An 18,024-nucleotide genomic window follows, 5' to 3' on the forward strand; every position below is an offset into this window, starting at 1 on the left:
AGCTCACCAGCCCATCCAGTGCTCCTCATCCCCACTTCTCTCCCCTCATAGGGGTGGGAGGAGGCAGTTCCTGAAGGTCCTGTCTCTTTCCTCCTTAGTCTATTGTCCCACAGCTCCTCATCATAACATTGAAGACCCTGCAGGGCCCCTGAGACTCTGGTGAGGGGCTGAGCGGGTGTTACAGGGTCTACCTTGCTCTGAGCAGTCAACACTTCTAGGACAAGCAGAGGAGGGGGGCGGTGTGAACAACCAGGGAACCTACATGCCAGGAGATTCCACCCAGCACCACAAAGAGGAAGAGAAGTCCATGATCATCCAGCCCATGCAGGTAGAGCTGGGCCCAGAATCTACACCCCAAGTCCCACCCAGGCCGGGGCCAGCTGGTGCTGCTGGCCACCTCATGTTTCTCAGCATACAGCTCCACCACTAATTTGCTGGGGAACCTGGGGCAGCCTACTTAGCTCTCTGGGCTTCAGTTTTATCATTTGGAAAAGAGATGGTAATGCTCACATTGTATGCGTGCTGTAGTAATGACAACACAGAGCCTTATGGAAAACTGCTCTAATGGTAATGACTCCATTTCTCTTGTTGTGGCCCAACTCTCAGCCCACAGTAGCATCTCACTAAATGCCGGGTGACGGAGCACCTGTGCTGAATGAACAAAGAATGGCTTGGCACGAGATCTGTCATGTAGTGGGTGCTCAGTAGAGTCTTTTACGTTGTCATGGAAACTAAACTTTGGTGGATATTTGCCTGTGTCCTTTCCCCGAGTCCCATGTAGCCCCTGTGCTTTGGAGAAGTTGACCATAGCCCCAGGTCCAGAGTGGGTCTTGGCTGTTATAAATAAATCAGCACATCACATCCTCCAGCCACAGGGATTGGCTCAGGGACAGATGTGTGACCAAAGTCAGGAAAGCAAGGGGCTTGCTAGGAGTTTCTGGGGGAAGAAACTTTTTTGTGTCCCACAGAAGATGCTCTCCTATGCCGGACATCAGTGAGAAACTCAACCCCCCTGGAAGCTTCCAGCAACCTCTTGGGACCATGAGGGGAGCCAGCCTTAACCACGGGTTCATGCACAGACCAAGAGAACCTGCTGCTCCACCGCTAATCTTGTGCTACTGGATCAAGCCTCACCTGAAGTCAGTGCCAATCTAAACTTTAAGTTACGTAAGGCAGCATGAACTGTATTTTTCCTCTTAGAACCAAAAGAATTCTGATAGAACCTTCAAACTTCAAATATGAAGAATCAAGAGACCATCTAACAGTGTCAGATAAGATGTTCTAATGTACCCTCCCACTGAAAACAACTAAAAATTCTGGATTTAAATAAGTTGTACATCTTTTTACCAAGTGGTCAAGTTTAGTGTCACTAATTATGGGAGAGTCTGACATTCTGTCCTCCTGAAAGAAGGTGGTAGGAGGTACCCCTCATCATCTGCACGATATTTGACCAGACTCTCATCAAGAGGACAAGTCTGACAAATCCAGAAAAGTCTCTGTCACAGCTGGCTTAGATGCTTCAGAAAGTCAGGGGGAGGCAAGAAGTAGGGGAGAGAACTGCTCTAGATCGGTCAAAAGACACAATTGCCAAATTTAATGTGTAAACTTGAACTGGATCCAATGAGTAACAATAAAAAAAAATACACAAAACACTTTTAAAAACTGGGGTTAATCTGAGTACAGACCACATACATTTTGGATGCTGCTGCAAAATTAGAGTTGGTTTTCTTGGGTGTGGTAATGGTTTTCACTTGTACAGAAGAGCCAGCCGTGCTCAAAAGATGATCCACAGACTCCTGGGAGACCCCAAAACCCACTGTTCAGTCATGAGAGTAGGTGGAGAGAAAACAGTATTTCCCTCCGGGAATCTGTAACCACAGCCTGCCTTCACCCATTTGCAGCCCAAATTTATACTAACCAAGTGGTCAAATTAAAAAATCTCAAGAATTCACTTTCTAGGGCTCTAATATTGGTAATGCCTCTAGACACCCAGCAGAAGCAAATGCAATTGTCTGGAGGAACCTACCTTTAACCCAGGCCTCAAAGTATTCCTACAGATAAAGTCCCAAAGAATACAAGCTTATGGGGAAAAGGATGGAAGGAAGGAAGGAAAGTAGGAAGGAAGGAAGAAAGGAAAGGGAAGGGAAAGAAAGGAAGACTGATGTTAAATTGGAAAACATACAATGTACCCAAAAGAAACAACAGATAGTTGAATTAGACCTAAAAGAAGAATTTAGATGCTGGAATGATCAGACTCAGAACATAAAATAAATATGTGTAGAGGAATAAATCTGAATTTAAAAGATGGAAGGAAGGGGCACCTGGGTGGCTCAGTGGGTTAAAGCCTCTGCCTTCGGCTCAGGTCATGATCCTGGCTGCCTGGGATCGAGCCCCCGTAGGGCTCTCTGCTCAGCAGAGAGCCTGCTTCCTCCTCTCTCTCTGCCTGCCTCTCTGCCTACTTGTGATCTCTTTCTGTCAAATAAATAAATAAAATCTTTTTTGAAAAAAAGATGGAAGGAACACAAACCATAAAACACATCCACACCATTCTGAAACAACTAAATAAAAATTTGAAAATATAATAGCTGAAATTTAACAATCAATGGATGTTCAGCAGCTGAGTAGAAATGGCTGAGGAGACTGACATGAAGGAAGTTATTCATAATGCAATGACAGAAGAAGGAATCAGAAAGAAATGAAGATGTATGGGGATAGAATAAGAACATGTAACCTGGGCGCCTGGGTGGCTCAGTGGGTTAAGCCACTGCCTTCGGCTCAGGTCATGGTCTCAGGGTCCTGGGATCGAGTCCTGCGTCGGGCTCTCTGCTCGGCAGGGAGCCTGCTTCCCTCTCTCTCTCTCTCTCTCTGCCTGCCTCTCCGTCTACTTGTGATCTCTCTCTGACAAATAAATAAATAAAAATCTTTAAAAAATAGAAAATTTTTAAAAAAAAGAACATGTAACCTACGTCTAATGAGTGTGCTAGAAGAGAGGTCAAAAGTTATGGAATGCAGAAGCAATGTTAATGATAACTTGGAAAAATGTTTTAGATGAATGAAGCCCTCACCTAAAACTGATTCAAGAAAATAGAGAAAATCTATAATCATTAAAGAAATGTAATAACTAGTTTAAAATCTTCCCATATATAAAGCACCTAGCTGTTAAGTTATCCCAAAAAGAAATCCGATCTTATATAGACTATCCCAGAGCATAGAAAAAGAGGATACACCCTCAACTTCATTTATGAGGCTAGCATAATATTAATACTAAAATCAGATAAGTACAAGATAGCCAATACCACTCATAAACATATATTTTTAAAAAATATAAATATTAACTAAATATTAACAATTTGAATCCAGGATTGTTCTAACAATACAAAAAAAAAAAAATGTGTGACTGAATTCAGTTTATTCCAGAAGGCAAGGTTGGCTTAATGGCAAAAATAATTATTACAACTTGTCTCTTAATAGATTAAGAGCCAGAAAAATATATTGTCATCTTAATGGAAGCATTAGAGAAAATACAGTATCATTCATTATAAAAACTCAGAGGAAACTAGGAATAGAAAGAAACTTAGAGTAATAAAGTTTATTTCTGAAACTCCTACAGCAAACACAATACTTTATAGGGGAAGGTTGACGCATTCCTTTTAAAATCAGGAATAAAAAAGCAAGTATGCCACTTTAAGTATCACCACTTTAAGTCACCTTGCATTAGAGAGTTTTACCATTGCAGTAAGGGGAAGGGAAAAAAGGGAATAATTGCTGCAAAGACACAACACTGTGCTATAATCTCAGATGACATGACTATTTATCTGGAAATCCTAAAAGAATCTACAGTTTAGCAAGCTTTCATTTTTCTCACAAAAAGCGGCAAGATGAAAATTTTAAGATGCTAAATATACTGACATCAACAAATATCAAGTATTTGGGAATAAATATAACAAACGACATAGAAGACACAGCCAAACTCACAAAAGTTTACTGAATATAATTAAAGCCCTAAATAAAGAGATCGGTACCATGTTTATGAATTAGAACACTCATTACCTTAAGAACATCAGATTTCCATTGGTCCATACATTCAACGCTATTCCAGTCAAACTCCCAACAGATTTTAGAGCAACTGTGAGTGTGTGTCTGCAATAACACATAATTCTAAACTGTATAAAAAAGAGGAAAGTACGGGACACTTGGGTGGCTCAGTTGGTTAAGAGGTTGCCTTCAGCTCAGGTCATGATCCCAAGGTCCTGGGATCAAGTCCCACGTTGGGCTCCTTGCTCAGCAGGGAGCCTGCTTCTCCCTCTGCTCTCCACTCCCCCTGCTTGTATTCTCTCTCTCTCTCTCCCTTTCTCTCCCCGCTCTGGCAAATAAATAAATATCTTAAAAAAAAAAAAAAGAGGAAAGTTCTAAGGCACTCTTGAAGGTGGGGGCTTGCCATTCCAGACATCAAGTCTTTTTGCAAAGCTGAGGCTATTAAGATAGTGGTAGTGTCGCAGAGCCAAACTGTTCAATGGAACAGAAGAAGGAGCTCAGAAACAAACTCTCACATCTTTAGAAACTTAATTTTTGACAAGGCTGGGCATTGCAGATCTGGAAAGAAAGAATGAACTTTATAATAAATGGTGCTAGGACAACATTTTATTTATTAAAAAAAAAGAAGAAATTCTGGCATCCTTCATCATACCATATACAAAAATCATCTCAAGATGGAGCAAGAAATTAAATGTGAATGGCAAAACAATGAAACTGCTAGGAGCAATATAGGAGAATATCTTCATTATGTCAGGTAGGCAAGGTATTCCTAGGACATAAGAAGCCTAAACTACCAGTGAAAAGAATGGATAAATCCATTACTTAATATTAAGAACTTCTGTTCATCAAAATACATCATAAAGACAAAGGAAAAATAAACCACAGACTGGGAAAAGACATTTGTAACACGTAAGTGACAGAGAATTAGGGTCTAGAATATTTAAAGAACTCCTACAAATTAATAAGGTAAGGACAAAAGAAAATTTGGCAAGACTTGAACAGGCCCTTCACAGGAGAGAGAACAGGAATGGGCAATAAACATATGAAAAGATGTTCAGTCTCATTAGTATTCAGGGAAATGCAAATTAAAACCATAATGAGATTCCATTTTGTACCCACCAGACTGGCAAAAATTCTAAAGTGTGACAATATCAAGTGACAGCAAAGCCCTGGTGCAACGGAAATTTTATATATATATATATATATATATATATATATATATATATATATACACATACATATATATAATTATGCATTTTATATATATATATGAATGTATATTGAATATGAATATATATTGAAATATGGAATCAATATATAATGAAAAATATATATGTATATCTATCGCAGAAGGAAAACCATCTTGTAAAACCATTTGTGAAGAACAAGATGTGCAGGGGCCTTGCCAGTTTAGATATCAAGAATTTTTATAAAGTTATATAATTAATACAGTGTGGTCCTTGTGCGGGATCAGATTGGTTAATGGGATACAACAAAGAGCCCAGAAATAGACTTATACATCTATGAAAATTTAATTTATGTTATTTGGGCAAGTGAAAAAAGCCTATACCCTATGCCTCAATCATTCTGTTCCTAAAGAAATTTGTGCACAGGTGTACCTAGAAACAAGACAGTTCACTGCAGCACTCTTCACAAGAATGAAAGAGAAAAACAAAAATCTAGAAAGAACCCTAACCTCCATCAAAAGTTGGGTATACTGATCCAATGAACATAATGTTCTATTTCTTCAACAGGCACTGAGTAAAGTAGTGTTTACTGCATTGTTACCCATTATACCTTCACCATTTATTAGCAGTCTTTTCTGTTGCATTTTACAAGTCAAGGTAAGTCTGGAAAAGGAGACAAAATAAGATCTTAGAACCCCAGAGTGTTCACCTTTCTTTAGTCTGTTTTTAGATGAGCTTTCTTCAGCTTAGTGGGAGCAGAACCAGCAGCCATGGGAGACTGAATAACAACCCCCCTGCCCAAATATCCAGGGCCTAGTCCCTAGAACCTAGGAATGTTACCTTATATGGCAAAAGAAACATGACAGGTGTGGGTAAGGATTTTGAGACGGGAGAGGATCCCGGTTGCTCTAGGTGGGCTGTAAAGGTAATCACAAGGGTCCTTGTAGGAGAGAGGCAGGGGAGGATAGGAAGACAGAAAGAAGGCAAAGTGACGACAGAAGCAGAGACTGGAGAGATGTGGTCACAAAGAATGCCAACAGCCACCAGAAGCTGGAAGAAGCAAGGAATGGATTTTCCCCTGGAGCTTCTAGAACTCCCGCCAACATCTGGATTTTAGCAACAAAAGACTCATTTCAAAATTCAGGCCTCCAAAACTCTAAGAGACTTATTTCTGTTGTTTTGAGCCACCAAGTTTATAGCTCTTACAGCAGCAATTACAGACTAATATAGTGGGTGAGCATGCTCAACCTCACCCATCTGTGTGTCCCAGCCTGTCTTCACTTAGTACACCCCCTCTCTCCTCTGCCTCTTCTCTCCCAACACTGGATGCCACAGAGTTCCCCAGGCAGACAGATGCAACAGTGGGTCAATGCCTTCATAGGTCAGATGCACCACTTCCCCTGCTGAAAGGGCTCCTTCTTACAATTTCCAACCAAAGCCAGAAAACTCATTCACACATGCCCATAAAAGACCCACTTGATGGAAAGAGTGTTGGTTGGGTGGGGGACATTTGAATCCAAGTCCAAGTTTCCCACTGACTGGCTATGTGACCTCATCAACTTCTCAAAGATGGAACTGGAATCCATTCATATTTATATTCCTGGTACCCAGGGTAGGGCTTGGCACAAAGCACATGGTCAATAAATAGAGAGTGAATCAATGAATGAATGAATCAGTCAGTCTTGTACAAGGACAGAAGGCCTAACCACTGAAAAAGAGAATCTTTCCAATAACTCTTATCCCTCTTCCTCTACCACTGTAATGGAAAATATTTAAATCATAGTCTTAAAGTTGGAAGGTCTTAGGGTTGGAAGCCAAGAACTTGTTGCCTCACATAGCAACAATTACTAGAAATACTGTCCTATCAAACCAAATGTTGGTCTTCTAGTCACCACTGGTCTTAATCCAACCCCTGTTAACAACATAAAACTAAGCACTTTCAGAAACTAAGACCTGGCCTCAAGTCTTGGTAAATGACCTAAGCCCTCTGGTCCTGCCTTCCTTCTCAATCAAATAAAAGCCTGAGTCACTAAAATGCCTTCCAACTCTAAGATGTAGTGTAGAAAACATTCCTCCCTTGGTGTTCAATCTCTCACCATTTAAAACTATCCACTGAGCTTTTATTTCAATACTTTATTTTCCTTATTTTTAAAAAAAGATTTCATTTATTTATTTGAGAGAGAGATCACAAGCAGGGGCAGAGGGAGTGGGAGAAGCAGGCTCCCCACTGAGCAGGGAGCCTGATACAGAACTAGATTTCAGGACCCTGGGATCATGACCTGAGCCAAAGGCAGATGCTCAACTGACTGAGCCACCCAGGTGTTCTATTTTCTACTTTTGGAATTGCTTCTTTTCCAGTAGGTCCATTCCTCTCCCTACTCAGCCCCAGGATCTGTTGTTTTCTTGTATTTTCAGCTCTTTATTTTTTCACTTAGGAAGGCTTATTCAAAGGATTCTAGGTAATAGTTATTGTAGATTATATATATATATATATATATATATATATATATACACACACACACACACATTTTTAAATATATGTGTGTTATTTATTTATTTATGTCTAGAGGGCTAAGCCTGCTGCTGGTAGCATTTAACTCCTGCTTAACGGTGGCTGTTACTTCAGGTGTTTTGTAATTTTGAAGTGCGAATTCATGGTCTTTGAGCTAATCCAATGTATATTGTAGGCCCTTAGAGTGACTGGATTAATTTCTGCAAAATAATCCAGGAGTAACCCTGGCCAGACTAATTTTTATGTTAATCTCTCAGCCATGGATATTCTGACCATGCAGGATGCAATCATTTAAGACCCCAAACCCATATGAGGACAGGTCCATGGATGGTTTCAAAGTCCCAAGGGAGATTTTTTCTCCCACCAAGAACCCAGGGCAAGACAGACAAGCTTCGCTGTCAATTTCCCTGTACTTATGGGTCTATCCTTCTACTCAGAACTTCACTGCAGAATAGTGCTTCAAGTTTCAGTTATATGCAAGTGTTCAGCTCTGACTTATTATCTCCACAGACCCAAGGGCCCCTCTTTTCTCTATGTTGATATTAAAACCAAGCTAAGCCAATCCTCTTGACTGGTATATTAAAGATGGTTGCAAATTATTTGCTATCCCTCCCACTGAAAGGTGGAGTCTAGTCTGCCTCCCTTCAAATCTAGGTTGGCCATAGTATGTGCTTGGCCAATAGAATGCAAAAGTGTTATCCTGGGACTTCTGATGCCAGGTCAGAAGAAGTCCTAGGGTTTCTACTGTTGCTTCTTGGACATTCACTCTTGGAGCCCTAAGTGACCACATAAGAAGTCTGAGGTCTTCAGACCTCCGTGCTGGAAAAAGTCACATAGGAAGACCACATGGAGAGGCCTTGGAACACATGAAAAGGAAGAGATGTCCAGTCTGCCACTGCCATTTGCAGCATCCCAGTGAAGACCGGACATCATGGAGCAGAGAGGAGTTATGTGTCCTGCATCTTGTTCCAAATTCCTGGGAGAGGATAACAAAATGACTGCTGATTCCTGCTACGTTCAGGACAATCCAGTAAAGTCTGGTAAGCCCCTTCTGCAGCACTAGCTTACACCCCTGTGAAATGATTCCCCCTCTGCTCTGTCTTTTGGCAAATTCCCTTATTCACCTAAAGCCTCAGCTATGCTATTGAGAGGAACACTTATATTTTATCCAAAACTTTTGTAAATTTTAAAATTCAGTTTTATTATGAGAGGACTTCCAAACCATTTAGTTTTTCATCCTGCCAGAAACAGGATTTCAGTCTTTCATTTTACAGATGAGAAAATGGAGGCTTAGAGGGTCAAGTAACTTGCCATAGTCACAAATCAAGGTTCTACCAATGTGGGTGCAAAAAAGGATCTTCTCACCCCAAAAGGAATACTGAGCCATCATTAACTCAACAAGTATTTTTTAAACACCTAGTGTGAGCATGGCAGTACTTTAGGCACTGGGAAAACAGCTGTGAACAAGATGAGAGTCTCAGAAGTCATAGAGATCAAATTCTATGTGAAGAGACAGACCACAAGCCAGTTAATAAATGAATTAAAAACATAATTTCAGGGAGTGCAAAGGGGATCGAGTGGTATGTGAGATGTATTTTGGAGAAGAGGGTCAGAAAAAGAGGTGACATTTGAGCAGAGACCTAAATGGAAAGAGGGTGACGACCATGGACCACCTAGGTGAATGTGTCCTGGGCAGGGGGAACAGCAAGGGCAAAGGTCCTTGAGTGAGACCAGCCTGCCGCCTTCCAGGAATCGTGGGGAAGCCACAGCTGAGTGTGGGGAGAGCAGCACAAGGTGAGTTCAGGACAGTGGGCAGGGGCCAGGCCTTGCTGAGTCTCATGACATGGTAAGGAAACTGAATTTTATAATTAATGTCACAGAAGTCCTCTGGACAATTTTTAAATGGCAGGGGAACGCTATGAGCTATCTTATATTTGAAATAAATCATTGGAGGGACAGGCATAGAAGCAGGGAAAACAATTAGGAGGGTTTTGAAATGGTCCAGGAGAGTAGAAATGGGGTTGGAACATGATGGTGGCAATGGAAGGAGGACTCAGTTGGACGGAGAAGCAGTCTGAAGACAGAGCCGAGAGCACTCCCTGATAAAACTGGATTCCGCAGGACACAGGATCGAAGAGGTTACAGATCCTGCTGTATCCTTGCAGCTTCCTCAAGAGGGACACATGGGGACCACTGGTTCTCGGCCACTTCTGCTCGTGAGAAAAAATCCCTGCCTGTTTCTGAAAATCCACTCTAAGTCCCCAGCATCAGCTGACTGTGCTTACCATGCCTCTTTCTCAAGGTGGGCTGTGTCCCACTCTCCTCTGAATAGCATGATCCGCTCAGCCTAATATTACGTCTGACGGGCATTGTCTTGGCAGCCTGAACCCAAAGTCAGGCAAACTAAATTCTACACAAATCACAACTAGGTAGCCCATCTGTGAAAGTTTTGCAGTTGGGCACTTGGTTGGGGGAGTGCAATGAGGCCATTCAGAATGCATAAAAAGTCAGGGTTTTGACCACTCAGAACCAAGAAAGATGAATCACAGTCCAGCACAAATGGCCCATTTGGGGTTGAATTCTGGTTCTACAGCCAGTGATGGGAACCTCAGACAAGCCCATTTCTTTAATTTCACAGGAGAGATGATGATATCTGACTCAGCGATTCCCGAGCTTCATGAGAATCTTGATACGAGGCAGATTCACTAGGTCTTGGTGGGACCCGGGATTCTGCATTCCTAACCAGCTCTCAGGGATGCCAGTGCTGCTGGTACACAGACACTATTTAAGTAGCCAGGTCCTAACTCTCTTACTGGCACCCACTACACATGAAGAAAGGTGTGAGGCAAACAAAGAAACAGACATGATCCTTAAGGAGAGAGAGGTACATACACAAACCAGTATCTCCTCTCCATTTACCTGTGCATTGCCAAATTCTCCCCTTTGGCCTACAGGCCTTCTCCGTGTGCCAGGGGGTGTAGCCACCAACAGCCTCACCTTCACGTCTTTCCAGCTCTGGACCCTATAGGCCAAGGCTGTTTTCTTTTAGCTCCAAATCAACAAGCTCTGGGGAAAGACCTGGTGCCTCAGTTTAGGTCACACACCCACCTCTGGACCAATCTCTGTGCCCAGGGAAATGTGCAGCTAGGCTTGGGTCACATGCCCACTCCTCTGGCTGAGCGGAGGACAGTAGGATGGGGTATGTTGCCAAGAAGGGAAGGGGAATCTCCTTTTGAAGCCCAGAGGATCATCCATAGACCCTACAAGGAGGTAGAAAGGATGTGAATGCATGAGCACCCAAGAGAAGGCCAGGGTAGAATTTAATGACTGGAGAAAGGCAAAGAAAGAAAGGGAAAATGTGATATATAAATGATGGTACTAAGAGGAAAGAGGCAGCTGAGAGAGCCACCAGGCTGGATAGCCCGGGTACTGGCAAGAAGAAGGACCTTTGGCCTACAACTGCCAGTGACTGACAAGGCCTACTGGAGGTGGGATGTTTAGGAGGGGATGCAAACTTAGGTAAAGAATGCAGCTCTAGGGATGCCTCGGTGGCTCAGTGGTTAAAGCCTCTGCCTTCAGCTCAGGTCATGATCCCAGGGTCTTGGGATCGAGCCCTGCATCGGGCTCTCTGCTCAGCAGGGAGCCTGCTTCCTCCTCTCTCTCTGCCTGCCTCTCTGCCTACTTGTGATCTCTGTCAAATAAATAAATAAAATCTTAAAAAAAAAAAAAAAGAATGCAGCTCTGTTTACTAACTGAGGACAATGTATAAAATTCTGACAGAGGGGTTCTCAGATCACAAATGGACTAAGTCTAGGAGAGCCAATACTGAACCAACAGGTGTGCCCCTCATTATCCTCTTCCTTGCACGAAACATTCGCAGTACTCCTACCCCATGGAGTCCCATCCAGAGTCCTACTTGCCACGATAGTATCCCAGGCAGCCTCCTATCAATCATGAATGAAACTCACTTGCAATTCCTGGTCTAGGTACGCGCGCCATGCTTGAAGGCCTGCACCAGATTACCTGCCAAGATCCTTCAGACATCCCGACTGGGTGCCAAGTACTTGGTCCTTTATCTATATTTCTTTCTTTCTTTTCTTTTTTTTTTTTTTTTTTTGTAATCCCAGAAAAGCCCCTGGGTGCAACTAAAGAAAACCCAAAGGGAAAACAATGTGCTTCTGTGTGAAGACATGAGAGTTGAAAGTTCAAAACAAACATATAGAACGATCCATCTTCCAACCCATCAGGGCCAATCCATCCAAGGCCCAGAAGTGAGAGGAAAACATCCTCATAACCCAAATGCAAACCCCCTGAGCTCTTGCTGATTCTTGGAAAAATTCTCACTGACACCAAGAATCCTGGCAACCAGTTGGGCATGTGCGTGGCTCATCCCAGACAATGAAAGTCCAAACAAGCCATGCGTTGTGACTATTGTCCTCCCATCCCCACCAGCCTCTGGAACCTCCTTGAAAAATGCACGCAAGCACGTGCGCACGTGCACACACACACACACACACACACACACACAGATGAAACAAAATGGCAGCCTCAGTAGGTGGCCACTGAGGGCCTGACTCCCTCTTCTGTCATTCTCTTCCTCTTGCAAATAATACACGCTCCAAAAACGATAGCTCACTTCAGAAGGAAGGGGAAACTGAGCCAGTCATAACCAGGTAAGACCCTCACTTGTCAGCTAACCTTCAAAGAAGACACAATGGAGGAAAGTGCCCAGAAGCAACTTCCCAGCAGGCAGGCAAGATTAATAAACAAAAGACCAAGGCAGCAGAACAGCAGTGAAATTGAATTTGGTATTTTTCACTTCCTGAGGATATTCCTCTTGTTTATAAACACGGTGCATGTGGGCCAGCTGAGGGAGTAGGGGACAAGGAAGGGGTCTAGAGGGGCACCAGGACCTCCAGCGTGATACTGGTCCACAGCCTTATTTCACAGACCAGGAGCAGGGCCCCAGGGTGAGAACAGGCACCCTCCGGATTAGAACAGTGGGTCAATCCAGTGCTGGGACTAGACCCCAAATCCTCTGACATCCAGCTCAACACTTCCCCTCTCGTGATTCAACTGAAAGATTTACCCAGCTCCTACCCTATACCATGCCAGAGTGCCAGGAAATAAATCCTCAACCAACCTAAACCTCCAATTAATGGGATCATTTTTCTGCATTCCACTTTTTAAAAGCAAGCTCCAAAGAAAGGCAAGTCCATGTTTAAGGATGTAAGGCCTTTTCATTTATTTCCATTTGTTTTGCAACAGTTGGAGAATATCTTGAGGACAACTCACATTCTTCCTAGTCTTCTTCATTTGTACATCCTTGACTGGGACAGATAGACTTTATGCTCCAAATCACAGTCCTGGGACATAGCCAGATCTGTAGCCATTAAACTAAGACTCTCTTAAACATCAGACTGGACCTTCTAAAAACTTTTTTTTTTTTTTTTTTTAAGGAAGTGCACTGTGAAAATAAGGGTTTCTTCTGTACAGCTTTTAGTTATTTGGAGAATTGTTAAAATTAGAACTCTCTTTTCCCCACACAGCAAACTGGAGTTTTGGTCCAATAACCAAAGGGGAAGCTCTGGATTCATTTAGCCAACATCCTGGGCCTCAGCCAAAATTCTGTCCAAAGACAATGCGACCAACACCTGCTCCTTGGAATAAATGCTTCAAGATAGTGCATTCTCCCAAGAAGGCAGAAAGCAACCTCTTTGTGAATCCTCCAGGGCACATAAACCTACTCTCCCCAGTTAAAAATTCACTGGTGCCTAAGGCTTGAGTTCTTTGTAAAGAAAACTAAGTCTTGTAAACGAGGCAAGCAGGCCAGTCATAAACGAAGGGAAATAAGCCATAGTTCCAGTCCTAAAAACACTCAGAGCCAATGGCAAGATAGGTATCTACAAGCACCATGTGGCTCTGCCTGGACACCATCAGCTTGTCTTGAGGGATCTGGTTGGAAGGAAGACACTCCCTCTCCATCCTCAGAACACAGGGATAGGTCTTCCTTAAATGTTCTTTCATGTCACAGAGGCTTACAAAGCCCTGAAAAAGTTTCTTATAGGAAATGGGACTGGTGGACAAAAATCACAGGATGCCAGAGCAAAGGTCTTGGGAGCTTGAAAGAGGTCAATTTCAGACAACTGTCAAGGATGGGCACAGGTAGAAAAGGCATCGGACCAAAAATCCAGAGCCTGTTTTCTTCACCAGTTCACCTTGTGTCCTTGGGCAAGGCACACTCCCTCTACAGTTTTACAGATGAGAGGGGAGAAGGAATGGGTGGTTTTCATTAGTGCTAAAATCTATATATTTCTCAAATTATTTTTTATTTAGAACCCGAATATACAAACCAAACAAAGAGGGAGTTACTCCCATTGATCAGGGCTGGGAGCCCAGAGCCCACCCACTCAGGCTGTGTGGTCCTCAGGGAAGCCAATTTGCAAAACACAGGAGTAGATTAAGTCTGAGAGCCCCTTCCAGAGCTCTTACCTCGGCCCTCTCTTAATTATCTGGTGTGTGGTGGAGGAACGGAAATGCTCCACAATTTATGAATCACGTGTTCTTGAAATCTTTGTAACGGCAACATGAGGTTAACTAGCTCCTGAACTAGGATCTCTTGTGAACTGGCATCTGTTGGCAAGAGACAGAACTGGGATTTGAACCAAGGGTTTTCTGACTCCAAATTCAGTATTCCTATTCCTTGCTAAGAGAGATGCGGAAATTTGGGCTGAATGAATAAATTCCTTGAACTAGAAATATAAATGTATGTGCATACATGCATAGGAAAAACATCTTGAAGACGAGACCTTTCACAATTACCATTAGCTATCTCTGTGTGGTGATAATGTGGATGATTTTCAATCTATTTATCTATATTTTCTGATTTTCCTATAATGAGCAGGTTATTATTTAAGTGAAACCGGTACTGCTAACTAAATTGGTTTTTAATAATTGACACCTGACACTTCCATGTTGGGTTTCTATAAAGACAGTGATCAGGAGATAGGGGGTATCCCTGACCTTTTGGAGTTGATGGAGGAAATAACACCCCCAAATCCCACAAATTCTCCCTTGGGGCAGAGGGTCCTGGGCTGACCTGAGGGGCAGTTCTCCTGTCATTTAAGTTCTCTGAAGCTTCACTTCTGGGTAGCATGGTTTTAAAAAATAACAGCAACACTGAGACCCTTCCCAAGTGATGCCTCTTTTCTCTACCCCACTCAGCTGCCTTGTGTAGTAGGAGAGGAGGAATGCTCATAAAATTAAAGATGGTCACATGGACCCCAGACTAGAAGCTCTCACTCTCCAGGGGGCCAGTCCTAGTGCAGTAGAACCTATAGAAAATGAGCTCTCCAGCCAGGCCAATGGGAGTCTCCGGCCACACCCTGAGGGCTCCCCAGAAGTCACTGCCAAATATGAAGATCACACACTAGTTCAGGAGAAAAAAATACCACCCTGAAGGCAAGACAGGCCTTGGTCAGGCATGAGGTGGGGCAAGGCGTTCCAGTTGCTTCCCTGTATTATTCATGCCAGCTCTGCCCTCAGAAATCTTCTAAATATTTAACATGCCACCTCGAGGTATAGCACAAACCCCAGCAGTCCGCAACAGCTGTGGAGAGGGCTGCATAGAATGGATGACTTGGGGGCCAGCAGGCACAAACACTGGCTTTGGGATGAAAGCCCAGAATGGTGGCAGGGCTACAATGCTGAGAATGACTTCAGAAGGCTGCCTCTGGCTGCTTCTTAGAAAATCAGTAAAGAAGGACAGGAGATGGGAGATATTTCACAACGTTGGGAGTGATGGTGCACAATGAACCAGAGTCTGGAGCCCCTCTTTCCCAGACAAAGAAAGAGCCTGAGGTGCACCTCCCACCCACACTCTCCAGGCCAATTTCAGCCCTGGCTCCCCTGAGCAGGTGGCAAATCTGTCCTGACTCAGGCAAAAATGGTTAGGGAAGGAGAGGAACTGCTACAGCCATGTGTAGCTCCAAAGGGAAATAAATCCACGAGGAAAGGAGCTCTTCAAATTTCTACTCAGCTCTGGGGCTTGACAGAGAAAAACGCCCCCCACACCCACCCCCAATGACTTCACAGAGGCCTCACCCCAGATGACTCTGCGCTCTCCTACAAGGCCTGGGAGGTGTCACTGCCACCACCTGAGCGGCTGTCACTTCGAAATTTCCCGTGAATTTCTGGAGATGCCTGCCCCTATCTCTCCCTCAGACCCCCGCCAAAGGAATCAGACATGAGGTCCGCCAGGCGTCTGCCCCAAGATTCCTACACGTCCCCGCTGTGTCCTACTTGCCTTTACCGCTGTCAATCTGAGAAACCGAAAAAGGAGTATTCTTTCAATCCCAATCGGAGCCCCTCCTTCATCTCTCCACCCTTCTCCGCGCCGACCCCTCCAGGCAGCGCCCCAGGCTCGGCTGGGCTCTGTCATTTTCACCTGACAAAAGCGCGGCGGCGCGGCGCGGCGACGGCAGACCCCGCCAGCGTTTCTCCCAAAGGAGACAGACGCGTGTCCCCGCGGCGCGCCCATTCGGGGCCTCCGCAAATCCCACCCACTAGGGGAACAAAAGCGGCCGGGGCGCTGCGGGGCGCAGCCAGCTCAGTCCCCGTGCGCCCCCGCCCTCGCCGCCCCGCCCGCCTGTCCCCCGCGCCCAGGCCCGGGCCCGCAGGGCAGCAGCGGCGTCCTGTGTCGCCCGCTTGCAGGCGTCCTCGGCAGCTACTGTACCTGCTAAATTTAGCGGCCGCCGGGTATTAATAGCCGGAGCGAACGGGGCCGGGCGCTGCAGGGGCCCGCGCAGCCCGGGGGCCAGGGGCGGAGAAGGAGGGGAAGGAAGGGGCGCGGGGAAAGCCACTTACACCACTAGCCTGGAGATGATCCATGACACCATGGCGGGCGGGCGGGTGGGCGAGCGGGCGCCGGCAACGCGGCGCGGCTCGGCTCGTCTGCTGGCGGAGCGGGCGGCTGCGGCGCTCCGGCAACGTCCGTCCGCGCACGGCCGCCGCCGCCACCAGACTGAGCGCGCCCGCCGCCCTGCCCGGCGCTCGCGCGTCAGCGCAGCCGCGGCACGTTCCGGCGGCGGCGGCGGCGGCGGCGGCCCCAGCCCCCCGGGGCTCGGCGGGCCCGCGGCGATTGGGCGGTGAGCAGGTCGGGCACCCGTGGGACCCGCCCCGACCCGATCGCCACAGCCCGAGGCTGAATTTGGGCGGTTCCTCCGCGCCCTGGTGCGCGGGGCGCTCCAATGGAACCCCGAGGTGGCCCCTTCGGCAGGACACCTGGGTGCTGCCCCACCCTCAGGGTTATGGTGGGGGAAAACAAGGCCTGGACCTGGACCTTGGGAATCTAGCTACACCTGTTCTGGTTGGGGATGCGGTCATCCCTCACTTGGACCCTGCGCTAGCCTCCTAAGGGACTTACCTGTATTCAGGCCTGACCCCTCCAATCTGTCCCCCAACAAAGCATCATATGCATAAGGAACAAATATGGGCATTTGTCTCCCCTCGTTAAAATACTAAAGAATTTTTTCATAATCTGGTCCTTGCCTGCAAAATCATTGCCACCACCATTCCCCAAAGAGCCATTTAACTCTTTCCAACTGAGGCATTTTGGATTTGCAAAATGCTATTCCCTCTCTCCTGTTCACACACTCCATGCCTCACCTTCTTCTTCAAGACTCAGATAAAAGGTTATTTGTTGAGGAAGGCCTTTCCTAGGGGGCCGCTCCAGCATTGCTTTGTAGAATTGGCCAGGAAGAAGCTAGAAGCTGCTACGGCATAGCACCAGTGCCCTGCAGAGGCATTCTGGTGCCTTAAGCAAACGGGAAAATGGTATCCTATACACAGGCCCTTAGATATTTTTTTTAAATAGCATTAAATATTATTTATCTTGATAACTGCATTTTATGGCACGCCCTTAAATTTTGCCCCTAATACAAATGCCTCACTTTTCTCACCTGGGTCCTGGCCCTTATTATATAAGTTCTGATATATTATTCCCTTATGCTTGGAAAACCTTTGTCCACTTTTTTCCTCTGTTCTGCCTCTGCCTTCCTCATCCCCCTCCGTGGTGCTCTCCCAGAGCACTATTCCCCTTTACTGATGCTCATGTCATGTATAATTTAGTGTCAGATGTGAGAGGCACCAGAGAGAGCTAGCTTGAAGCTTTCTTTAAAGGAGCCCTGCCCAACATGGCTTGCTTACTAGCAGAGGCAAGGAGACCTCAGACTTTGACGGAAAGAGGCTGGAAATGTGCTAGCAGTGTGTGTGTGTGTGTGTGTGTGTGTG

The 18,024-nt window shown here is 45.2% G+C and overlaps 1 protein-coding gene across 4 annotated transcripts in view; it reads right to left on the bottom strand.

Moving 5' to 3' along the window:
• REEP1 (receptor accessory protein 1) overlaps nucleotides 1-16,889 on the bottom strand; it is a 104,448-nt gene extending 87,559 nt beyond the window's left edge. For 3 of the 4 annotated variants that reach the window (XM_032352684.1, XM_032352687.1, XM_032352686.1), the window contains exon 1: nucleotides 16,600-16,889. In XM_032352684.1, the coding sequence (XP_032208575.1) occupies nucleotides 16,600-16,631 (32 nt within the window). In that variant the 5' untranslated portion in view covers nucleotides 16,632-16,889. The remainder of the gene's footprint in view (nucleotides 1-16,599) is intronic. The other variant, XM_032352685.1, reaches the window with a different exon arrangement.
• Between the last annotated feature and the right edge of the window lie 1,135 nt (nucleotides 16,890-18,024).

The sequence above is a fragment of the Mustela erminea genome, chromosome 7, assembly GCF_009829155.1.
Source record: "Mustela erminea isolate mMusErm1 chromosome 7, mMusErm1.Pri, whole genome shotgun sequence".
Classification (NCBI taxonomy): domain Eukaryota; kingdom Metazoa; phylum Chordata; class Mammalia; order Carnivora; family Mustelidae; genus Mustela; species Mustela erminea.